At 34.5% G+C, this 26,870-nt stretch overlaps 1 protein-coding gene across 8 annotated transcripts in view; it reads left to right on the top strand.

Annotated features, from left to right (window-relative positions):
- The window catches only part of PIAS2 (protein inhibitor of activated STAT 2), a 77,246-nt gene extending 50,597 nt beyond the window's left edge, over window positions 1-26,649 (top strand). For 2 of the 8 annotated variants that reach the window (XM_019739671.2, XM_074340022.1), the window contains 6 exons: window positions 1,368-1,528; window positions 6,537-6,670; window positions 8,226-8,397; window positions 15,679-15,818; window positions 20,632-20,669; window positions 23,357-26,649. In XM_019739671.2, coding sequence (XP_019595230.1) covers window positions 1,368-1,528; window positions 6,537-6,670; window positions 8,226-8,397; window positions 15,679-15,818; window positions 20,632-20,669; window positions 23,357-23,536 — 825 coding nt within the window. In that variant the 3' untranslated portion in view covers window positions 23,537-26,649. Of the gene's footprint in view, window positions 1-1,367; window positions 1,529-6,536; window positions 6,671-8,225; window positions 8,398-15,678; window positions 15,819-17,786; window positions 17,888-20,631; window positions 20,670-23,353 lie in introns of those variants that run through there. The other 6 variants (XM_074340023.1, XM_019739672.2, XM_019739674.2 and 3 more) reach the window with 4 other exon arrangements.
- Window positions 26,650-26,870: the final 221 nt, after the last annotated feature.

Raw genomic sequence — 26,870 nt, forward strand, 5'->3', positions numbered from 1 at the left:
CTAATTGTGGGGACAAATACTGAAGACTTGATAAAAAGTTTTCAGAAAGATAGTGTAGTTTGAGAGAGAAAACCAACTCACATGAAAAAGCGGAAGACTATACTTACCGCATGTAATTGTGCTATTGGAGTATCAAATGATGGGAAAGGTCAAAAGTGGATAAAGGCTTTATTGGAGGGGATCCTTTCACCTGAGAGGAACTTTATATGGAATCTGGAATTTATAATGTAGTTTCGGAGGCATTTGGTGACCAGCCACCATTGTGAGACATGTACAGAGTTTTAAATGGAGATAGAATTGTGTCCGAGAGAGAAGGGAATAATTTGTTCAGTTCCTATTATGTGTTCCTTATTTAACTGTCTTGGCAATCTGTATGAGACTCGTTCCCATTTTGCTGATGAGGACACTGAGACTGAAAGGTTGGCTAGTTCCAACCATGCGGTAGTAACTTGTAGTAGAACAAGGATAAAAATTGTGTTCGGACATTCCAGTTCTCTTAACAATATGTATTCCATATTGCCACGTTGGACTATAATATAAATATCCTGATTATAAGTCCACCTCTCTATCATCCTGGAAAGTGGTGTTTGCATATATCTTTCTGAAGCCTTTTTTCTATTATTATCATTAACTTAAAACTAATTTACCTTTATTGAAAGTGAATAGAATTACCTGAAATTGGGATTGCTTACAAATTGGGAACCTGTGGTTTTCAAACCCAGAGAGAAGGTCTGCAGTCCCAGCAGGGGAGGACATTAACGCCCTGAGGTGGTGGCAGAGGCCCTAGAGACCATGTGTTTGGACCCAGGACCTTCTCTGGTCATAAGCTGTGTGCAAACCTTCAGGCATATGTTCTGATGTGTCCTGTCAATTATGGTACCTTCATATCCTGGTAGCTTTTTATGTATTGATACATGCGAGACAGTCACCAAGTTATGTTATGTGATGGGAGGTTCAAAATTATGCATATTGTATGCCACCATTTGTGGAAAAATGTTTTTTAAAACACACACTTGATTATATGTAGAACATCCAGGAAAGGACATGCAAGAGACAAGTAACAGTGATTCTAATAAACACGGGAGCAGGAGAGAAAGAGACATGTTTTCATTATATATGGATCTTTTTCTACCTGTGAATTTATGTTACCTATTTTCAGAAAGTGAAATGGTCTTTTAAAAATCATAGGGCAATCAATGAATACTAATAAAATATTCAGCGATCTTGATGGAAATTCTGGTTTGAATTTCTTTTTCATTTTGATCTTCCTTGTTTGACTTTTTCAGACTTTTACAACTGACTGTTCCCTTTGAGGCTTTGTTCTCCTTTCTGATACAGTTCCCCATGTTTTCTTCCCTGTCCTGTAGTTAGGGAAAATGAGGCTGACAATCCCATGCCGTGCAGTGACTTGTACACATCTACAGTGTTTTGATGCTGCCCTTTATCTGCAAATGAATGAGAAGAAGCCCACCTGGATATGTCCTGTGTGTGACAAAAAAGCTGCCTACGAAAGTTTAATTTTAGATGGGTAAGTACATCCCCATATAAATGTTAGCTGGTCTCCATTCACACAGCCTCACATAAATTCTGCTCTAGCATAGAGTTCAGGTGTTTATGTGATTTTTGCTTTATACTTAATTATACTCAATCTTATTTTTAAATTGTGGTTAGTGGCCTTTTTATCTTTGTGATTTGTGTTGGGGGCAAGAAGGTGAGTAGTTTCTTTTTCTCTCTGCTTCCCAAGATCATATTTTGTAGCCTATTGGCAAGAGGGGAAAGTCCACTTAGTGATGTCATTTTGCTTATCTACTGTGTTTCCCCGAAAATAAGACCGGGTCTTATATTAATTTTTGCTCCGAAAGATGCATTAGGATGTATTTTCAGGAGATGTCTTATTTTTTTATGTACAGCAATCTACATTTATTCAAATACAGTCATGTCATCTTCTTCTGGAACATCGTCATACTGGACTAAATGCGTCCTTCTGGCTGACAATCTTAACTGGGGCTTATTTTCGGGGGAGGTCTTATTTTGGGGGGAAATGGTAGAACTTCTTGAAAGAAACTAGGGTCTATGCAAAAACACAGAGCAAGTAATAGGGTCGGTAGAATTCTGTTACACAGCTGGTAAATTCAAAACTGGAATTCGCATCCAGGTTTTTCTGACTCAAGTCCACACTCTAAAGCATTACCTCTTGTGTCATGTTGCGTGTGTCAGGATTAAGGAAAATGATATGAACTATCAATAAAAGTGAGGTGCCCTTTTTTTGAAAAACACTTTTTAAAAATTACATATATCATCCATGCACCACTGTAAGTTTAGAAAATACAGTTAATGAAAAGATTAAAATAAAATTATCAGCATTTCATCCTATGGTGATGATTTTGTTATTGATGTATTAAAAAGATTGAAGTCATACTTTACATAATGACTTGTCTGTACATACAATTTTTCATTCAATGTAGAGTGAAAAATACCCTAGATCTTTAAAGATACTTGTACAACATTTCTTTTTTAAGTTTTAAAAGAGTGTTACTGTAGAAAGGAATGAGGCAATGAAAAGCAAATGGCACTTTTTGCTTTTCTCTTTATAAACTTCCACTTTACTGGTTTTTAAAAAATTTTTTAACTTATTTTGAAATAATTTCAAACTTATAGAGAAGTTGCAATAGTAGCACAAAGAACCTTTCATATAACTTTGACCTAGGTGTGTCAATTGCTAACATTCTGTCATACTATTTGTTTTATCACATTCCCTCTTAATACATGTGTATATACATTTTTGGTGTGTGTGTGTAAAGAGAAAGAGATGATTATTACTATTTTCAGAATTCTTTTGAGCCACTTGAGAATAAGTTGCATATGTCATGCCCCTTTGCCCATTAATATTTTAGGGTGTGTTTCCTAAATAGTTGATCCATTTTATGGGTTTACTACTAATCATTTCAACATTTTTTTCTGTTATTGCCTATATTGTTTGCTTCTACTTTTTCTATTTTAAGTTGCCTTGTAATGTGAACATTTTTGAAACTTTTTTGTGTGTATGTCTATTGATTTTTCCTTATGTTCTTAGAAATTGCAGTGCTGAATCAAAGAAAATGTATGATTTTAAGGCTTTTACTATTATTAAGATGCTTCCCAGAAGGAGTAGACTATTTTACTCTTTCCTAGGAAGTCATTTTACTCTCCTGCCAGGAGAGTATTAAAAGCCTACTACTTCTCAGTCTTCTTATCAATCTTATCATACGTTATTAAATTTTAGTTTTTAAATGTCTTTACAAATTCCCTTGTTGAAAAGATATCTTACTAGTTTTATTTCTATTTTTTTATTATAAGAATTATCAGACATTTCTTCATCCATACGTTGATTGTTATAGTAGCTTATGAATTGCCTCTTAATGTTTCTTTCTTTTCCTCCATTTTTTTAATGTGGTTGTTCATATTTTTCTTTCTAATTTATAAGTGGTCATTATAATTTGAGGACATTAATTTCTCTGTCCACATGTGCCAAATATATTTTCCCAGTTTGCCTTCTAATTGTGTTTTTTTGTGTTATTTTTCTCATTCAGAAACTTGGAATTTTTATTTCATCAAGTCTGTCTTTTCATTTTGAATTTCTGTCTTTAATGTGTTTAGAAAGTCCCAGAGATTTTATATGAACATTCACTTGTTTTTTTTGTCAAGTACTTTTAAGATGTCAGTGTTTTTTTTTCCTTTCAGTCATGTAGTTCTTCATTCTATCATGAATTCCTTCATGAATTTATTCAACACAGTATTTATTAAATACCTGCTATTTGTCAGATACTGGGTCTAAAATGGTTATCAGAGCACTTCTAGTGTTTGGAGACAGTGAAGAATTGCATATTACTGTATTTTGCCGTGTATAATGCACACTTTTTTGCCCACATTAGTGAGGGGAAAATAAGGATACACATTATACGTGGTTAGTACTAATTCTGTGTATAAGTGTTTTAAATTCTTTCATTGAAGCTGATGAGTTAAAAGTGTAACTCTAGAAATCAATGACAATATCCATGTACAAAATAATGCCTTGGAATACCATAATCAATTTTGTTGAACTTACTACGAACTTGTAACGATAAAGTGTTCTTGGCCTTCTACAGTGTGTAAATATTGTAAATTTGTTACTGGTACATAAAATTTCTTGTACCATAATATGTTAAAAAATAAATGCCAAAATTCTTTTATAATATTAAAAAAAGCACGTAAATGTAAACCAATAAAAATTTGAATTAAAAAATTAAAACGAAAGATTTATTTCCTTGAAAATTTGTGCCAAAAATGTGGGTGTGCATTATACGTGGTAAAATTCGGTGCGTGTTAAGTGCTCTGAAGGTAAAGAATGGAACTATGTGAGGAAAATTTGGGATGGGAAGCAACTTTAGGTTGGGAGTAGGTGATCCCATTATGGTAGGGTCACTCCACCCTACCACCCTGATTGTTAGTCAATAGTCTCACCAACATTGATTGAATAATCTCTCCCATGAGTTTAAGATACTGCCTCCATCATTTAATACATTCTTACATACAGTAGTGTTAATTTCTGAACTGCTATTTGCTCCATTGATCAAAGTATTAGTGGGCCAGTATAAACCTATTTTAATTATTGGATTTCTGTTACATGTTAATATCTCTTAGGCCATGCATTTCAGAATTTTCTTTACTATTATCAATTTGTTCTGCCATATTCATTTAAAGTGTTCTCAAATTACACATATATGTATGGGTTTATTTCTAGACTCTATTCTTTTCCATTGATATGTCTATATTTATGTCAATACTGGACATATGGTGTCTGACTTTGTTCTTTTTCACAATTATTTTGGCTGTTACAGATCTTTTGCGTTTCGTTACAAATTTTAGAAATGGCTTGCCAATTAGAAGCAAGCGAGAGATTTTGATTTGTATCACATTGAAACTATAGGTCAGTTAGTGATGACTTAACAGTATTGTCTTCTGATCCATGAACATGATATATCTCTAGTTAATTAGGTCTCAGTAATCTGGTCGTTTTCAGTATATTGGCCTCATACGCCTTATGTCAAATTTATCCCTAAGTAGTTCATATTTTTGATGTGGTATTGTTTTTTTAGAAAAATTTCTGGTTGCATATAGAAATATAGTTGACTTTAGTAGATTGCTCATATCTTGAAAATTTACTGAACTCATTTTGTAGTTCTAGTTGCTTTATTGTAGATAATATAGCATATTCTATAGACAGTGATGTAGTTTATGAGTAAAGTCAGTTTTATTTCTTTATAACCTGATTGCCTTTTGTTTCTTTGTCTTGCTGTCTTGAACTGACTAGTTTATTAACATTATGATTTAACATTCAAATGTTAAACTAATCATGTATTCTGGGGATAAATCCCACTTGGGTTTTCTTATCCTTTTTATTTATTGTTGGGTTTGTTTTGCTAAACTCATGAGGGATATTGGTCTGTTTTCTTGTAATGTGTTTGTCTGGTTTTAGTATCAGAGTAATGCTGGCCTTATACAGTAAGTTGGGAAGTGATGGTATTATGTGTCCTCAGATATTTGGCAGAATTGCCTAGTGAAGATGTTTGGCCCTGAAATTTTCTTTGTGGTAAAGTTAACTGTAAATTCAATTTCTTCAATAGGCATAGAGCTCCTCAGGTTATCTATTTCTTTTTGATGAGCTTAAGTCTGACTGGAAGTTGGTCAATGTCATTCACCTTAAAGTACCAGCTTTTTGGTTTCATTGATACTGCCTTTTTTCTATTTCATTTGTTTTTTTGTTATTTCCCTTTTCTTGTTTATTTTCACTTTAATTTGCTCTTCATTTAGGTAGAATCTGAGCTTTCAGTTCTTTTCTAGTATAGGAAGATTAGTACTAGAAATTTTCCTCTAAGTACTACTTTAGCTACATTCCACAAATTTTATTATATTTTCATTTTCATTTAGTTCAAAATACTTTCTGATTTCTGTTTTTATGTTTTCTTTGTCGCGTGGGTTGTTTTGTTTAGTTTCCAAACAGTTGGTGATTTTTTGCCTATTTTTCTGATGATTTCAAATTTAATTTCATTTTAGCCATAGAACATCATTTGTATGCTCTGAGTTATTTTAAATTTACTGACATTTCTTTCATATCCCTATTTCTTCTTTTCCCCACCCTATAATTCTTTTTTCCTTCATAATCTTATAAATTATTTTCTGTATAGCAACCTTTATGTTTGCTTATGTATATTTTATGTGTTGTTTGAAGGTTGTTCTTTACTGCCAGTCTCAGTTTGGAGGCTCCAACTGTCTATTTCTGTTTAACCACTAATTTTTCCGATGACTCGATAAGTCACTTAACTTGTATTGCTCATTAAAGACCTAAAACTTAGGAGGAAAGGGGTATAATAGTTGTGGTAAAGCGTGAAATGTTGAAATACTAAAACAAACCAAAATCAGGTTTTACTTTTGTCTCCAAGGTAATGTGTATTTCTTCATTAAAATTTCACCATTGAACAAAGCCATTGATTATATTTATGTACTTAATTGATTTATAGGCTTTTTATGGAAATTCTCAATGACTGTTCTGATGTGGATGAGATCAAATTTCAAGAAGATGGCTCTTGGTGTCCAATGAGACCGAAGAAAGAAGCTATGAAAGTGTCCAGCCAACCCTGTACAAAAATAGAAAGTATGTGCAGAATGGCAGCAGAGAATGAAGCAGTGAGATTCGTGCCGTATTATCTTTATCATTAACCTTGTCCAGTAGAACTATGTTGGGAGCTCAGTTTGCTAACTTTACCTTTTGATCAGCTATTCCATATGTAATTTCCCCCAAATAATTTTTATTCTTTACGAAATATGCTAAAGATTATACCGTCTTATAATCAGCCTTTTCATAGTTTATTTTTCATATGTAAAGTAAATGAAACAATCATCTAAAATTGTTTTAACATATGGTGTTTATACAAAATGAAAAATTATAAATGATATTTCTATGGACAGTGTTTCAGAATTGCTTTTAGAGCTCCTGTTGGGGTAACCCCAAATAGATGTGTGGTTAGATTTACCTCATCCATTCATCCAGGGTAGGCAAAGGTGGCCACAGGTTAGTTAAAAAAATTAACAAATTATTTCCATTTCTTTGTGGGAAGGCACTTGACATTGCTGTGGTTACCTAGGTTACCTAGGATGTGTACTCAGCCTTCAACTCCCTGCACCTGTCCACATTGAGTGGGGAAACTAAGGGCAGTCTGAGTAATTGAAACCCATAGATGGATTTACTAGTTTCTTTTTATCTAATCTAATCCACTCATTGCTTTTGAGTTTTATGTTGACTATTTTTGATGTTGTAATAACCAGTGAATAATTGGTGTTCAAAATAAGAAGAGAGGAAAAAGGAAAGGATTAATGTCAATATTAATCATTCTCCTTGATTGTTACTGAACCTATGGGTACAATAATTAAGGTTTGTTTCCCTCATCTTTGAGAAAAATATTGATTTAGTCGATTAATTGCTGCTGCTTTTTCATTATCAACTATAGCATTATTTTTCTACTAAATAGATAACAGGGCATAATATACTTTCTATGAAATAGTGAGTTAAATATGGTGCATGAGATCATCATAGTGGACAAAAAGGAGAACCTAGGTGGTTAGTAGGTAATTGATAAGAAAAGTTTTAAATGTCTGAATCACTTAAGTGAGAAGTTTGGCGTTTTTTCAAGGTGAAAAGTTTTATCATGTTCTGGCTTATGGTGAAGAGCCTGTACATTCTTTAACATGAACACCATTGCTTTTCTAGAATGGAAGTATCTGATTCTACTGCACACTGCCATGTGTCTGGGGGAATACACAGCCAGTGAAGCCACATCCTCTTGTCCCTGGCTGGCAATCAGCCCTTTAACTCCAGATGTCTGTCTGTGAAATGACTGCTTACCTGGGGAGACAGTGTGAACCGAAGGGTATGCACAAATGCATTGTCAGTACCGGGGAGATAACTAAGAGCCTGCTGCCTGAAGAAGGCTTTTGACCTTCTGTCAAGGCTTCACCCTGGCTCCCCAGGTTAGTAGTCATTTTACATACAGATGTCTGGTGTTAGAAAGTTGGTGACTTTCCAAGGGACAGAATATGTGGCTTTATTGGCTGTGTGTTCTCCTGGACATGCTGCATGGTTAAGACTCCTATGACTAGAGTTTGTGTCACACCTTTGAGTTTTTTCTTTTCCTTCTGTTCCCTACATGCAGGTTCAAGTGTCCTCAGTAAGCCTTGTTCAGTGACTGTAGCCAATGAGGCAAGCAAGAAGAAAGTGGATGTTATTGACTTAACAATAGAAAGCTCTTCTGATGAAGAGGAAGACCCCCCTGCCAAAAGGAAGTGCATCTTTATGTCAGAAACACAAAGCAGCCCAACCAAAGGGTTTGTTAATTTATAGTTCACTATTGTTTATTATACTTGGAACTAACTGTTATTGGGACAGGTTTGTAAATATCTGTTTGAGAGTTGCATAATCATAGAAGGCTATTTTAATTTGCCTTTGTTCAGCCGAAATATTTTCAAGTGAGCACGTTATTTATAGAAAAGCAAATCTGGATAAAGAAAATATTCCCATCTTTGGGAAGTGAGAGTTGAAATCTTCTCATGTGTTATTATTTCATATTTGATACTTTTTGTCATTTTCTCGAACCTGTTTGGCATCACAGACCAACGGAGAAAGCCTGCTGTAAGAGAGTGTGGAATTGGGAATCTGACAAGTGTGGATTCCAATTTTGACACCATTGTTGACTCATTCTGTGATCTTGGATGAAATACTTAACTTGTTTGAGCCTTCTTTTCCTGTTCTGTAAAGTGGGGTTATATAATGCCTACCTCATGAAAGTATTTTCAGGTTTCAATAAGATAATGAAAGAGCGCAGCCTCAGTGTCAGGCACCTGCTAGTTTTTCAGTAAAGATTGATTGCCTTCCATTCTCTCCCTCTCCAGGGCAAAATATGGGCAAATTAAATGCCTTCCAAAATACATTCTTTACGATTAATCTGGCAGAAGCCATTGCTCGCCTATAGTAAATAACAGGTTTGAGTAGTTAGCAATAGGTGCTTTTTAGCCAGAGATTTTGGAACCTGCAGGAAAATAGCAGAGCGTTCTCTTGACAACACATGAATGCATTCTTTCTGTCTTCGGTGTGCCAGTCTTGTCTTTTTGTCCTCTCAGTGCACTTATTTTTTCTAATGACTTTATTGGGGTATAATTTACATACCATAAAAGTTTCCCAACTTAAGTATTCAGTTGCACAGATCAGTGATTTTAGTAAACTCATAGAGTTGTACAGTCATCACAATTCAATTGTAGACTATTTCCAATGCCCAGTAAACTTCTCTCATGTTCATTTGCAGTTAATCCCCATTCATATCCCAAATCTAGGCAACCATTGGTCTATTCATCTCTATAAATTGGCCTATTCTAGACATTTTGTATAAATGGAATTATTCTCTCAGTGCACTACTGCAACATTCTTTAAAAGGTGCTTGTGAAACCAGGAGAATGAAACCTTTCGTGCTGCCTTCCTCACTGTTCAAATACTTCTATTTGCAGATGTTATTTAGTAGGGTGTATATATATGTTTTTTACCCATTTAATCAGAATGTAATTTTTTTTTTTTTTTTTTGGTGGACCAGAAAATGAGAAAAGTATTTCAAGTGAGTTTTTTTCTGGGATGCTGATCATTTATTATTCCTTTTAGACAATTATGGTTGGAGCTTCTAGAATTTAAATGATAAAAAAATGAAAATATAATTTCTAAATGTTTACTGGAGTGGAAAATCATGGGAATGAATACTTAGATGTGGTGTCTCCAGGCTTTACTTTTCTTTAGAATATGCTGGAAAAACACAGGTTTCACAGTATTATAGTTAGATGATTCACGCCAGGTTGATGGGTCATGCATAGTGATGCTGACTCATGAATTGATGTGGTCTTGGAGAGTGTCTTTGGTGGCCATAGAGGTCGCCATGAAGGTCTTCTGTTTGTCTGTCCTTTAGCACATTTTTACCAGTATTTGATGACACGAGACTGGAGGAATGGCATGTACTTTTGGTGACAACTTGAAATGACTTCAATATGCAGAGGAATATGGCTAGTTCACTTCCGTGGTCAGCTATTATAGAGCTAGATGTACTGCTTCTCTTCTAGGTTAAAAAGAAAACGAAAACTAACATTGTAAATAATAAGGTGGAAATTTGTGATTACACCAGCAACACATGAAAATCGCATCTATAAATGCAGCTACCCAGCTCATTCCATGAAAATCAGCATAACTCTTAGTATCCAAACTAGATTTACACATTAACAGCTATACAGAACAACCCTTATGAAACCGGCAGACAGGATGATCAATGAAAATTCTGAATTCAATCTTAGGAAATCATTTAATTATATATTAAAATGGCATCTATTATCACCCAGTAGGGTTTATCCAGGAATGCTTTACTATTAGGAAGTACATTGACAAAATGGATCTTGGCATATGGACAACTATATAGTCATCTTAATAGGTGCTGGAAGGGCATTCAGTAAATTAATAGCCATTCCTGATAGAAACTCTCTGAAATGTCAGAATTCACTTAATGATTTGAAGCATTCACCACATGAGTTGCTTTGTCATTAGGCAGCATTGATAAAAGTACAGTGTCCAGGATACACACATACATGCTAGTTTGGTTGAATTTTAGGTTAGATGCCCTTCACTTTGACCATTTTAGTCAGTGCTGATCATCACGAAGAGTAGTAACAGATGAGTGTAGTCAGAGTTGGGGAACGGGATGGTAAGTGGTGGAAACTAGCATGATGGGTGAATGGGTCTAGCGACTGAAGTTGTTAGTCAGGAGAAGAGAATATGTAATAGCTGTCTTATAGTTCTTCAAAGGGAACCATTGATTAACTGGATTAAGTTTATTCTTTGTTATAACATTTGGTAGATCAAAGTCCAATGGAGGAAAGATACATGGAAAAACTTTCCACTGGAGCTTTCTGAACACTAAGAAAGTTGATGCTTTGTGCTAAAATCACATTTTCTGTGGTAAGGTAGAGTAGATGGCACCGGTCCCAGTCGAATAGTGGAGACTCATGCTATGTATTCCCTTATATCTGTACTCCCTTCAACTCTTACACTTTTTTGGTTCTGTTCCTGGTCATTCTTTTCATATCCTCTCTTGTGGCTCAGCATCTAGAATTTTTATGGTTTTCCTTTGCTATGTAAGTTTATCATAGGACTTCTTGCTCAGTGATAGTAAGCAAATCAGAAAGAATAGAGAATGAGAAACTAGGAAAACTTATTTTAAGTTACAGTACAGAAATTATGTCAGCAGTCATTTTTTAAGAGGTGTAGTTTTAGTAAATATTATACTTACAAACAATTTTACAAAGCACCAAGAAGTTAAAAGCATTCTGCCTGGAGATAACCACTGATAACATTTTGATGGTAATCCTTCTAACTTCTTTCCTTGCATACATACTGTAGTCCTTAAATACAGTCATGTAATAGCTATCAGAAGAAACTGGCACCTTAATTTAAGGCTTTTAGAAAATCTCTGATATTTTTCTACATTAAAAGATCATTTTAAATATTTTGCCCCTACCCCACTCTCTGGAAGTTGAATGATTGCTTTATCATTAATATGGAGTTATTCTAAAGACATGAAACAAAGAATAGAGATAAATATGTATTTCTCTGGATTAAGGATCATTAGGAATTCATAGCAAAATTGAATCTTTTTTTATATTTTTATGATCATAAACTGGGAGGGAGTATACAGTGAATTTCAGGTTTACGGATAAAAATTAAAGTTACTGAATTGTTAATCCATTTTTAGATATTTAAGTCTGGGCCAACTATGGTGAATTCAGTGATGCAGTACACTGTCTAAAATACTAATGTTCTCTGTCTCGTAGCATTCCAGCAATTTACCTTTGTGCTATGATATTATGGATAAAGGTATAAAATTTAAAAACATATATGTACACATGTGCCTATGTGTGTTATTTCCCAATTCTACGAGGAGGCAGTCACAAATGTTAAAAGCTTTTAAAGAATTTTTTTTTTTTAAAGAATTTTTATTACTTTATAGCATCACATTTTTAAACTCACAGTTCCACCAGACATAAGCCATTTACATTTCTCCATGGTCCCTGTTATTCTACCATGTTTTCCCTAAAATAAGACGTAGCCGGACAGTCATCTCTAATGCGTCGTTAGGAGCAAAAATTAATATAAGACCCATTATGTAAAATAAGAACGGGTCTTATATTAATTTTTGCTCAAAACGACGCATTAGAGCTGACTGTCCGGCAACGTCTTATTTTCGGGAAAACACGGTATGTATTAGATGTATTATATCTATAAATACAACTATTTTTTTGCATAGGCATTAGAATCAGTTGCCCTTCTGAATGTGGTCCTTATGAAGATTATGATTAAAATAAAAATCTACCACATATAATTTGATAATCCTAGCAAATGACTAATTTCACCCAATATATATAAAGTTGTATGTGTTAGTGGTTGCAAAGTTCAGGCAATAGGAATTAACCTACACCAAATAGTTTAGTTTTTCAGATGTTTGCTGAGGTTTTAGATGTTGATTTAATAATTTTTGCCTTCACTAGATTTTGACAATTTTACATGTCGACATGTGACAGTCATCAATTTTATATTGAAGAAACAAGGAAGGTTAATCATTTAAGTAAAGTTTCATGTTATAAGATTAGAACATATGCAATGAGATGTTATTGTGACAGATGGCCTGTTGGGACATTGATCTGATTCCTTTACAGATATAAGTAAAGGGGCGGGAGAGGAAAGTGAGTTTTGTTGTTGTTTCCTGTAAATCTGATCCAAGTTGAACGGTCAATTCAAGATTAAGACAAAAGAAAATCTCCAGTGTGAGATATCAGAGGAAGAGAAGGGTGAGCAGGGGAAGGTGGACATTTTCTTTTTCTTGTAAACCTGAACATTTTCTTTTAGTTTCTCTCAGTGTCGGAGGAAAACTAGATAGATTAAATGTACGTTTAAGTAGGAACTTGTTAAAAATAAATGAAATTTTGTGTGTGTGTGTGTGTGTGTCTGCGTGTGTGTGTGTGTGTGTGTGTATTTGTCTTTAAAAGCTTGTCTCTTAAGTATTTTTAAAAATAAGATGTTAATACTGTGAGGCAGCCAGAATGATAAGAGCCACTTTTTAAACCCCCTCCTCAGCACTAACGTATCAATCTCTCCTCCTTACCTCCTGTGCCCCCTCCTCTAATTTCTGATACACATTCCTATGTGGGAAGGAGGGTCATGTGTAATTTGAAAATACTTTTGGTGATTTCCTGTTTTGCTTTCGTTCCTATAGAGGACAACTGTTTTGAAACCTCCAGAAAAACGTAACTTATTTGATCTCATCCCAGGTTCTCTCTTTCCCCCTCCAGAGTCTGCCTTTTCCAACATAGTTTACCTCCTGTTTGTCCTGTTAGGTCTCCAGGTCACATTGGAGGCTAAGAAGTATTGATTCTAAGCTAAGCAAGCTGCTGTTTGGAAGATGACTTCCTTCCATCTTCATCTACCTCTGGAAAACGTTTTTAAGTACTAGGCTTGTGTTATCGTCTCAAGCATATTCTATTTCCTATGCCTCCTAAATGGATCTGTTTTTCAGATTTCTGAACTCTGACCTATGTTGTTTATTCATTTTTCTGAGATTACTCAGTTGCCAACGCAGCTGTATATACTCTCAATATGACTTCATTTTGCACATTTACCATGACATCCATATTTCTGACATACTGCAGAATAACAGCTGGACAAGATCCTTATGTCATAATATAAACGAGTTTTAGAAAGATTCCAGTGTCTAAATAGGTCGTGGTTATGTAAGTGGTTTGAAATTTAAATTGAGGTTATGAAGTAGTTTTGTCAGTTGTTTAGAGTATAAAGAATGTCATGCAACTATGTCATCATATATTGTTACTAGTATTTAATAATCTGAGCAATAACAAAGTGTTTTAGCCAAGGGAAAGGACATCTAGAGGGCCTAGTTATCTCAGTCTAGCTTTGTGACCACGGTCCTACTTGAAGTTTCTGTAGGTTTTACTTTCTTCCTCTTTGTAATCGTCCCTTCCAGCTACAGAATTCTGTGCCTCTCGTTAAGCTTGCACTAGTTTTCTGGCAGTGCTTTGGGATGTTAACATAATGTCCCCATGTCCCGTCCCCCCCCCTTATTTAATAAAGTTTTATTTTTCAAAATGTACAGTTGGTAGGACCTGTTTATGCATCAAGGGCATCTCCACTGTTGGTGTTTCTGGTGTAAATCACTTGAACTTTGTGCTTGGAAACCAGTTCAGTAAAATCCCTCACTGAGGGGCTCCTGAAGGGCTGCCCCGGCCAGGAACTGCGAATCTTCAGTCTCTCAGAGCAATAGCTGGGGTTATCAGTTGACAGTTGGGAACTTCTTCCTTCACAGAATTTGTTGTATGTGGCTTTGTCAAACAAGGCTAAGTTATTGCGCTTGTCCCGAATTTTGCTTTTGAACTACTACTTTTTGGCCTTGCTCCCAGATTTGTTCCCTGGGTCTTTGTCTTTCTTGGCCGACTTTCTGGCACCTATCGTCTTGTTATCTTGGGCGACATCTTGGGTGACATCTCAAAGCTCAGAGAGCAGATGCTACCACTGCAACCTCAATGAGATGTCAGACAAAAAGATGTCCGCCATCAGCCACAGGACGGTAACATTGCTTAGTTCCTTGTGTACGTCCAAAATGTTTTTCTTGTGAGTTCTAATTGTTTATCCTGGGCCAAGGCAAAATGAAGCTTAAATAGGAAGAATGCAAAATCGTCTCTTTTATTCTTGAACTTTTTCAAAATTATGTTTAATTATACTGCTTAAAATTATAAAGTTATAATTATATATAGTGTGTATATATATATATAATACCAGTTATAAAGGTTTTCTTAAGTGTGTTTAATTTGTTTAATTAGTTTAAGTAGAATGAACAGCTAATTTCAGTCATAAACCCTCTTAGAAGAGTAGATGGTATCATAGTAGCCAGTGTTTTCATTTCTGAATATTATATCTGAAATCCTGAGTAGTCATCTTATTCTAATTTCTGATTGCTGCCTGTCGTCATCAGGTTGGCTGGCTTTAGGATTGGCTATGTTTACTCAGGTGATTCCCAGATAAGAGCGCTAATAATTAACACAATTCAAGTTAGAGTGGAACAAATTCTGGTTGAACTACAGTAAGTAGCTTCACTCATGAAGGTACCGTGATTTAAATTAAATTTAGGAGTCCTCTATTTTATTTCTAAGTTTCTTTATAAGTAAAACTATTAATATCTACATGTTATACATACATTAATAAAAGCATATGTAAAGTATATTTCTATTTGTGGATGAACATTTTATGTATTACTCCAGCACTGCTGTTCATTACATTATGTTTCAATACTGACTTGCTCTTACATCACAGCTGCTGTTGAGCCAACGTGCATTCATGTTAAAATGAAGATTGTTAAGGAAAGAGGAGAGGAGAGTGAAGTACTGTGTAGTGAGTAGCTGCCAGATAGTTGTGTTGAGACTTAGTGAACTTACGACTGAGAATGCCCGGTAGTGCAGCCTTCTCTCCTGTGAACTAACAGCCAGATTGTTTGTAATTTCCCATGCTATTTAAAACAGGGTTCTCATGTATCAGCCATCTTCTGTAAGGGTGCCCAGTGTGACTTCGGTTGATCCTGCTGCTATTCCGCCTTCCTTAACAGACTACTCAGTACCATTCCACCACACGCCAATATCAAGCATGTCATCCGATTTGCCAGGTATGTGAAGAGTTGTTTTGTTTGGTTCTATCAAGTTTTGTTGTTTATTTTTAATCTTAATCTGTGGAGCAAAATTAGTTTAAAAATTTTAAATAGAAAAGGCTAAGGAAATTTGAAGGCTTCATGTAAAGGTAGTGTCTTTTAATATATCTTATTCAGTTCCTATCATTTTAACTATAGAGCAATCTATAGATTCCTGATGATAAAAATACATAGTAATAGGATAGAAGGAAATTTTTATAGAATTTATTCTCCCTCATGGAGAGTTTGCATTCAGAGACTTTTTTTTAGTTTGTTTATTTTACAGGCTTCACAGGTTAGGGAGAGAATTTTCTCGTACTCTTCTTGGTAGCCCATCACAAGTGCAGAATATGCTGGTGTACTATGGCGTCAGTGTTGCCTACTAGCTTTACCGGTTGGAGTTTTTTCCCTGTCAAAATAGAATCTACCAGCTGTTTCCCTAGAGCATTGCTTAATATTTGGGGATATCTCTTATATGTATCTATCAAATGTGAGCAGGTTAGAACCAGTGCCCCTTATGTTCATGACTTCCCTTCTCTCTGAAGGGCCCTTTTAGGGGAATTCAATTCCCTCCTCCTGTTATTAATTTCCTTTTTTAGATTTCTGAAGTTAATTTTGACCTATGATTTATTCTTCTTAGTCCCCTTAATGAGGTCTTTATTTTAAGAACTGTATATTCTGTTGGGCAAGATTTGTGTTGTGGAAACAGTTGATAGTTGCATTATCTGGCCCAGTGTAATTTTGCCACGTGAAATTTGTTCAGATTATTCAAATGGAAAAGCATAGGCTAACGATAGTATCCATCAAAAAATGTTAAATACCTTTTGCTTCTTAAATATGTTTATTCCGTATGTGCTTTGGGAATTGATATTTTAAAAAATTGTTCATAAACCCAGCTATCACTAATTATAACGTATTTGTTGTATACAAAGCTTGATGCTAAGGTGCAGGTGAGATTTCATGGTCCATAAGAAAGAAAGCAACTTGGAGAGTCTTAATTCCTAACTGCCATGTTTTGCTCTAATGCTGGCTAGTTTTAAGTGAACTTGAAGAGTGTCCATGTGTCATTTTAGTATATAAGTAAGCATTCCAGAAGAATTTGTTTCCTAAAGACTTTGAATTAAAAATTAATCCTGATATGAAAAAAAAGGACAAATGTTCTGTTTATTAAAGTGACCCTGGTGGCCATTTAGCACTAAACAGAATTTATAAATCACTGTGTTTTCAAATTGTGTGATTGATTCTGGATCAATTTTTTTGTTTTATATTTAAAACATTTTTTAAATTAAATTTATTGAGGTGACATTGATGAGTAAAATTATATAGTTTTCAAGTGTCCAATTCAATATTAAATCATCTATAAATTGCATTGTGTGTTCACCACCCAAAGTCAGTTTACAGTTTTTCAAAATTTGGGCGGAAATTGAGATTATTTACTTTATAAAATGTGCAGGTTTGAGAAAAGTGCAATAAAATATGTTAACTGTGCATTTCATAAAATACATTTCAAGCTAGTATTAAGGAACTAAGACTAATATCCAGGGTTGATATTTAGCCAAAATAAACCAATATGGTGATACTGGTTATTAAAATGTTGAAATGCTTTCTACCAATTCATAAACTGAGTAGAATAGGATCTGTTGTACTTTAGAAGAATTAGCAGTTTATCATCATCTGTGGATTATGTAGCAGTTACTATATCTAAATAGTTTTTACTTTGGTTTTATTGTGAATGTGCTCTTGTATAATTAGTAATGACTTTGGTTTTATTTTTGTGCATAATTTTTATGTAATTAGTCATACTGTACAGAGTTTTGATATTTATAAATTTAATAATTTATAATAAAATATTAAATAGAACACCAACAATGGAGAGATGACAAAGTTTTAATACATTTCTTAACATTCCTTTTAAACATCATAAACATGAATCTTCTGAATCTGCAGGGGAACAAAGAAGAAATGATATTAATAATGAACTGCAGCTTGGAACATCTTCTGATACTGTGCAACAGTGAATTCAAAATAAAACAAATAATTTGTATTTATGGAATGGAAACAGCTTGATTATTTCAAGAAAAAAATATGACTGCCTTATTATTGCTAGTGCCATATTGTCAGGTGCGAATGGTGCTCAAAAGTTGTATCATTAAAATTTGAAAGTGCTAAACATTTACATATCTAATCATGTAGCAATCATGTTTTGTTCAAGCTCATGGCTCAAGTAAGGAAAATGTGTTATTAATAAGATAAAGTAGAGTCAGTTCCACATAAAGAAGCACTTAAAATCTAAAAACTACAATTTTATCAGTGTTAATAAAATAAAAACATTTAGAATGTACCATCAGAATTTTTTTAAGATTACCTGATTATTAGTTAAAAATAATTGAGCATTTTCAACTGTGAAATACATAAGGGGACATAAATATGTATCAATATAACCTATTGTTGCAATTGAAAACTTAAGGTGAAATAAGAAAACAGCATTTTGCTAAACTTACAAAATAAGAAAGTAACATTAGTTGCTGTTCATGAAACTTCATCTATTTCATACAAGTTTTAATAGTCTACTTAAAATGTAAAATGCAAGACTGATAATAAAGTTATTTTTGAAAGAATAACATCTGAAATACATCAAATTTTAGGTTAATGTTTGAGAGAAAATGGTTTCAGTGAGAAATATTTACGTTAGAACAGTATTGGATTTTGTATAGACAGCATCTGTGTAATGCTAGGGAGATAGTCTAGAGTCCAACCAACATTTTAGAAAAATGTCTAGGTTATTTTACTGTGCAGTGTGTAAGTTATCCCTGGATGAGGTGTTAAAAGATACAGATCAAGTAAATCTCTTAAATCAATGGATTGTGTGTGTATATACACACAATCTACACACACACACACACACACATACACTGGCACACATGAAATAATCAGAGAAATTTATAGTACATCTGAAGAGCTGGAAATTGAAATAATGAAAATAGGAAGACTCTTTGTACTTCAGTGGGCAGCCTTCAGTGCTGGAGCTGCAAAAACAGAAAATTATATCAAGCCTGTGTATGTATTTATATTGAAGTTATAAAATGGGAGTAGTTTAACATTTAGAGAATGAAAGTGGTTGGTTTTTTTTTGAGAGTTTTGACTTCAAATATTCGAACAGAGATATCAATACTTTCTTAGCTTTATAAAAAGTTTGTTATTCAAATGGACTGATTGAACAAACATTAAAAGTAACTGAATATATAAAATTAAATAAACTATAAAAAAGCAGAAGCTATTATAGAAAGCAAAATGTTATACCATTTGAAGCCAAACAAAATAAAATTAATAAAATTAAGCCACTTAAATGACATGCCAATAAAGTATTTTTGTGACTTATTCAATAACAGAAATGTTGAATATATAAAATTCTCAGATGATATTTTAAGGGTTAGCACATTTTGAATTACTGTTCAACTGAAGCAGAGAGAAGATTTATTGAATGATATCATTAATGTGAAGAGAAACTCTCCTTATTCAGATATATCACCTACTGATTAATAGGGAAGTTGTTTGAAAAGTTTGTTTTGATTCCCTTTGTCCAGTGTTGGCTCAAACCCCACTATATCATATAGCTAATGACAGGCATTACGGAGTGAAAAATCATATCAACAATTTTTTTAAATGCTTTAGAAATGGAATGATTTCTTTCAAATGATTGGTGCTACCAGCTTCTATCACTTGATAAGCATTTTTATCATACCTTAATTTAGAGATTCTAAGGGAATAAATATACTTTAAAAGTTAGAGTTATAAATTATTCATTCTGGTTATTAAATATTTTAAGTACCATTCCCACTAATATTCTCTATTTTGAGTAACAGTCCAATATCAGACTTTCAGTCTGTATGATTGTTATTTAAGGTGACATCGAATTGTTGGCAAATAAAAATTGATAGAATTTAATAGAAATTGGACCTGTCTTAGTGACCTATACCTAGTATGTGGTTGTTCTTTTTTTTAATGTTTTGAAATTTAGTCAAACAGGGAGGTAGGTCTAGGGGAACTGACTGAAATTTATTGCTTGACTTTTCAGACCCGAGTTTTTTTATTATTTATTGTTATAACTTGAATACTTCAAAATGGTATTACTGGGCAACCTTTTCCACATTCCTATTTCTAAAGCTTAATTGGAGAATCTTAAATCTTTGGTTTGGAAAACTGCATTGGCTTATAACCCAGTATGCCTTGATAAGATTGAGCTTGTTAGTGAGGAGAAATTACCAAGTGCTTGCTTTGTGCAGAGCATGGAACTGTGTACTATTGATGTGGGAAGGGGGACAGAAAGCGCCCCATGAAATAGACATCTGTTTAAGAAGTGGCATTTTAGATGAAGCTCAATGTGGTGTATTGTTAAAAAATAAATGTCAAGTTTCTTAAGAGCCTAAGTATGTTTTTTTAATGGTCCGTATCCAGATCATTATCTCATCATTTTTATTGCTTTTCATTCTGTTAAGTGATGAAGCGGGGAAGTGTTTCCTTTCACTAAGTCCTACTTCTCTGGAAATTTTTGGACTCCTCCCTTTAAGTCTCTGGGAAGTGATTTTTCCAGATGTTTTCTCAGGAAATATGTTCGTATTGGGGTTTTAGGCACATTATATATCACTGCTTTTGGTATAGAACTTTCCTAACGCAGAATGGTAAGCACTTACCCCCAGTGTTTTATGCCTTATGATAAATACAGAATGATTTTGGGAAATAATTCTTGTCTCCAAAATATGAGACAACTATTAACAAAGCATTTTTGTTTTAGGTTTGGATTTTCTTTCCCTTATTCCAGTTGATCCCCAGGTATGTATCCTGAATTTAAGCAACTAATTTGTATTTGATTGTTGCTTATGTCATACTAACTAAAAATGACCAGTTGCATAAAATCAGGACAGTCAACTCTCAGTTACTCAAATTGATGGAAAGGAGGTGCTTTGTGACTATTTTACAATTTTATTCGGAGGAATAAAGTTACTGTTTTTCGGTTTATGATATTTTGGCCTTTCTACCTGAATTTTTAATTATATTTTATTTAGTTTAGTAATCAGTTGGCATTTCTTACAAGCATTTGAGTCATTAAAATGAAAGGAAGCGTGCTAGATGGCAAAGTTAAAACTTGACAGAAATAATTATAAAACACTTGTTCTGTGCATACGAAACAGCTGAAGCTGCTTACACTGACTTGAATGATTACCTTGATTATTCCTTGGTTTTGAAGGCAATCAGATGCAGACTTTGGGCATGCCCCCATCTGAAGTTGCTATAAACCAATTATTCCTGTTTTCTCTGTCAGGAATAAGAAACTGGTATCCCAGAGGCCCAACATGAAGTCAAATGAGTGTGGGCTCGACTGACAGGCAGAAGCAGAACAGAGGAGGGGAAGGCCTGGGAGAGCCAAAGGGGAAAGGGAGACAGAACAAGAGAGAGAGTTTGAGAAATGTTGGGAGTAGGGAGTTCAGAGGAAGAACGGGACCACCACTTCATAGGCTGGTCAGAATCCGTCAACTACAGGTCTCGTATCGGCCTTCTGTTTGAAGAGTCTAATCACACAAACAACACTGGAAATTTGGGCCCAAGGGAGCTTGCACAGAAGGAGGAATTTCTTCTCACTCTGAGTTGACTTTGACATGAGTAGATTCTCTGTATAGCAAACGTATCTATATTATTTTTTTAGGAAATGGATTCTTCAGGCTTACAGTATTACTAATTTTTTTTTACGTGAGCCATCCTTTTAAAACAACAAAACAAAACAAAGATCTTGGAACCTAGAGGGTTCTGATTTCATAGTGCTGTTGGGCATGCTAAGTGTCAGGCTGACTTATTGACAAGCCAGTAAAAGCGTGAGGTTATACCTTCAGTTTTCTTTAGAATCTTTAGGTTTGTTCTAATTTTCCTCCATATTGCCCCCTAAATCTGTTATCCTTGGGTGGATATGTGCTGATTACACATAATAAAGGATACAGTTAGAGGTAAAATGGCCATAACCTGAGTATTATAAAAATTTAAGGCATCAAACCTGTTGAAAGCAGGGCTGTAGTATCTAACATTCATTTTATAATTGAAATAGAGTGTTTTTTTACTACTAGGCAGTCAAAAACTGCCGCAGAGGAAGTAAAAATAAAATGTATATTTCTGGGCTTTTTTCTGAATTCGTTCCCAATTTTAGTGGAAAGTTAGAAATTTATTGACTTTTAAAGAAGTTTAGTACCTGAGAGTTCAACGTTCTTTAGAAACTCTCCTCCCTCTTAACTAATGTCCCTTGAATCTCTTGTGCATGGCGTTCATTTTATTGGCAAACCAAGACAGTTATCCATCCTAAATATGAAGTTACTTTTTTAAAAGGCAGCCTGAATTGTAGTTGTTCATCCACTGACTAGCTACCTAAATCTGGGGCTGTCATTCCCATATCTTTTTGAAGATCATATAGTCTAAACAACCTCAGTTTCAAATTCTTGTTCTATAACAATATCTCTAGTGATAGCCGTCTATAGAATTGATAATACTGGTCAGGTATCCTTACAGATCTTCTTCCACACTACCATTCTAAAGACAGACTTAGGACATCTCTTGTAGTATATAGTAGACCTCACTGATTTTACTAAAGTCACTGTAGTTGTTTCTCACATAAAATACGTGAAAAATATGTGAAAAAGCTTTTACCTCTTGTCTCTCTCTACTCCTCTTGGTCAATATTAGAGTATTAAACTGAGGTTTGAATTTGTTTAGGAATCAGCAACCAAGATGGTAAGGAAACGAAATAGGAACTCTTGGAGAGGGGTGTCAAGCAAGCGTCATAAGAAATATTAGACTAGATCTCCTTTAAGGTTCATTTCAAAATTCTGTGATTACACGAGAGAATTCTCTGTTCTGAGCATCCCGTGGTAGTTAGCTACCATGTAGTCTATTTTAGAATGAATGACGTCCTTGTAATTACACAAGTATTGTTACACATATGTACAAAGGGGTCAAAAGCCACCATTTAGCTGATCAGTCTTAACATTATTCCTCAAGGGTCTGATGGACACTTAACTTTGAGAGACTTATTGAATTTTGTATTAGCATTTCTGCTTAATACCATTTAAAATAAGTATTTACTAGCCTATTGCAGTGTGATTTAAACCTGGTGTAAATGCATTTAGCAAGCAAATTCTTTTTGAGGTTAAGTAGGAGTCATAATTGTGGGGCCAATATTTGCTATTAAATAACTTCAGTTATTGTTGACATTTTGTAGTTGTACCTATATGTTTAGTCAACAAACAAATTCTGTAAGTTTTGAGAGACTTAAGAATAGGCTGCATTCACTAAATAATGTAAAATAACTAAATTCATGCCACCTTCCATCCAAAGACGTGAAGTTTTGAGAAAATTTTAAATCCCCCTGGGATTTAAAAATGTGGCTCTCACTTTTGCATATCTAACAGTTTCTAGTCTCTTTATTTAAAAATCAATGTAGCCTTTTCCTCATCGGCATCATTGTTTGTTTCAAGCAGTACTGTCCTCCTATGTTTTTGGATAGTCTCACCTCACCCTTAACAGCAAGCAGTACGTCTGTCACCACCACCAGCCCCCATGAGAGCAGTGCTCATGTTAGTTCAACCAGCAGCAGGAGTGAGACAGGGGTCATTACCAGCAGTGGAAGTAACATTCCTGACATCATCTCATTGGACTAAAGGAGGACTCACTCAATTCTAGGAATCATTCATCAGAACTGCTCTTTTCTTGGATCTCTGGTCCGTGGAAGCTCTTTTTTGGTAACAATTACTTTGATATTTATTGAAATGTCAAATGGATTCTTTTGCTTTCTGAGAAATGAACACAGATGACTGCAGCAAGAACCAAATGACACACAGCATTTTTCTTACTCATTCTGTGCTCCGAGCATTCAGCTGTCACTGTCTTCTTGGGAGATGGATTTCAATTTCGTATGTGACTGGTTGGATTCTACAAATCAGTGAAAATTTTTTTTGTTGTAATAAACAGCAATAAAATTATGTAAATGTTCAAGTAAACTTTTTTCTAATTAAAAAAGATGTAATTAATGATTCTAAAATGACAGCAACTTTTGTTTAACCTGATGTGAAAGAAAAATACATGGAAAGAAGTGATGTTTGCCGAATGCGTCCTTTCCACAGAGATTTGTTCTATTTTGTTGAAGTAATGAGGTCGTGGTAAGTGGCCAAAGCTTGGGTTCCACTTCTCTTCTGCAGTTCCACTTTTCTTCCTGATTCCATCAAAGAAAAATGGCCTTTGTGTTAATGCATTTTTTCCCTGGTTGTCATTTACACTTTGATACTGTTCGCTACGGAATGCAGAGTGAAATTTTAAGATCTGTCTGCTCTTTTTAGTGGGTATGTTGAAGAGCACTATGCAGATTCTGCCCTGATATAATGTGTGTGATTTTTGGTAATTGAACGTTCTCATTCTAGGGATTTCTATAAATTTGAGGATTGCCTTCTCAAAAAAAGAAATTCTATGCAGCCATAGAATGAAATGTTTTTGGAGTAAGGTGTGGCTGGGATGTTTGTTAGAATTTTGTCCGTACTATCCAGAAATACTGAGCTTGGAGGCAGTGGCAGAACAGATTTAGGGGTGGTGGGAATAGCGTTTAATTTCCTCTTAAGAACTTCTTTTGCTCATTTACTTCACAGAATAATATTCAAATCTTTGTTGAAACTTTTTAGACTAGTAACACTGACAAAGAAAATATCTTTTAGATCTCTGATCATATTTCTCACCAGTGTAATCTGTCTCCTAGCAATCATTTTCAAACTCAAAGAAAAAACAATTGATAGGGATGGCATCCCTTTTTTAAAAAGGAAATCTTTCCTGAAACCACAAAAGGTAAAACAGAAATGTTTGAATTTAAACAAGTAACGGTTGGGAGATGGGCTTGAATCCCACTTTGAAAACCGTTGTATGTGTTTGATTTTAAATCCCTCAGGAAACTGAGTTTTACCCTTAGAGAAACATTTTCATCCAAATTTTATCTTTCCCTTTGCTTCATTTGGCTTCCTAATTTTTGAGTTCTCAAGGAGTTAATACTTTCCCAATGTTTAGCTTTCTCTCCCTAACCTGTATCTGCTTTAAAGATAAAACCTCCTTTTTAAATGACTGATTCTCAAGCTGAAGTGCCCGATGAAGATTCCGATTTCAGTTAGAATAGGGATGTGTTATTTCAGGGTTGGTGCAACTCCACCGAGCTGACTTGTCACTGCTTGGTTTTCACACCTGCTCAAGTTTTCATGGCCTCTGTGCAACTTATACTGATTTAATTTCATGTGATTTTCTATATCATCCCTTCTTTGGCTGCATCATCCACTTAATGTATTGTCCCTTTTTGGAGAGCGGCTTATTAGGAAGAACGTGGAAAACAAACTTCTTGCAGTAGTTGCACCATAGTTGCCAGTCTTCTTGTCGTTAGATTTCCAATCCATGTTACAGTCCTTTGGTCCAGATATAGAATTTCTTCATAGTAAGATTTTAATGTTGCTGCTTCAAATACAGATGCAATTTCTGTAACTCTGTAAGCAGAAAAAGTAACCTGATTTGTGTGGTATAATTTGTTAATAAAGAAATGATGTATATTTGTTATCATTTTGTTACCTTTTAGATTCTGAGACTACTCCCCAATTTAACCAACAGAGTTTTATAAGGTAAATGAAAATATTAATAGAAATTAGTTTATTTACTTGGTTCTTGTAACCGATACCTCTCTGCTTTTATAGTTGTGATTTGTTTTCGGTATTTTATGTGAACAGTTTTAGTGTTCGTTTTTGGTGCTTTACACTGAAATTACATATAAATTTATCTCATAAATTTATCCAATTTATCTCATACAGGTGACTTAACATTTTTTTAAATGCACTTTTAAGTTTGTAATCTTAAAATTGGTGTTTTTGTGTATGTATCTTTGAAGGTGAGTACTTTTCTTTCTGCCTTTGGCCTGATGACAACAGCATAGTTATGAAGCCATGATCCCTTTTTTACTATGGTCACTAAATAATTTTACCGAGACCCTGACTTTTTAGTAGTTGATTTTACTAGCCCCGATTTCTGCTTAACCAAGCCCAGTATAATGCGTTCTAGAGGAGGTTGTCTTAGCTGTTACTTAGATGTCAGCCAACCAGTATGTATGTGGAGCACCTCGTTTAAGGAAAGGAGCTGCAGTTCTAGTTCTGGTCTCTTACAGACACCTAGCCCCCCTATATTGTTACCTTGATTCACATAGAATATTAAGGGCTTTTCTTGCTTTGGTAACTTCTGACAGTGTAAATTGGTGCTGAATATAGCTTCACGACTAAGATTTGCTTACATTCACAAACTTTCTGACCCTTAGGTGAGCCATTCGAGGATTTTACTTGCATTTCTGCACAGAAGGTATAAATATTTGGCATCTGTCCTAGGATAATTATAAAGGCCAAATAAAACAGTAGAGGTGAATTTAGATTATGTGGCATTTATCTAATAATGTGTTTCAGGAAAGCTAGAATGAAAATACGATTAGAGGTCATGAGTATAAATAAAGTCATCTATGACTCTTGGTATAAAACAAGTTTCCCTAAGGTAGAATCTTAAGGAATTTGAAGAAAGATAAGATGTTGGATTTCAAGTGGTGTTCAACAGACTGTTCTGACTTTGAGGTTCAGACCATTCAGACATTCTACCTTCAGACCAATCCTGGACACTGGTCATTTAGTGACTAACTTTTCTGTTTTTCTTTTGCCAATAAAGTCCTAATTAGTTACATTTTGTCTTTTTAAATAAAGCCGATTTTTACAAAGCATTAGTTTAAGTATGCCGTTCATTTCTCTCTAGCCCCCATTCGGTAAAACACCACTTAACTGTTGTTTTTGTTTTTCAGTAAACACTTTTATTTTCCTAATGTTTTTCGTCTTGGAAAATGTAGAGCAGTGTGCCATTTAAACTTGGGTTTGACATTTTATTTATTGGCCCTGGATCCATGTGGTGTAGGAGCTTGGTGTTGACATTTAGATCCGTGATTGA

Source organism: Rhinolophus sinicus, linkage group LG09, assembly GCF_036562045.2.
Source record: "Rhinolophus sinicus isolate RSC01 linkage group LG09, ASM3656204v1, whole genome shotgun sequence".
Lineage (NCBI taxonomy): Eukaryota > Metazoa > Chordata > Mammalia > Chiroptera > Rhinolophidae > Rhinolophus > Rhinolophus sinicus.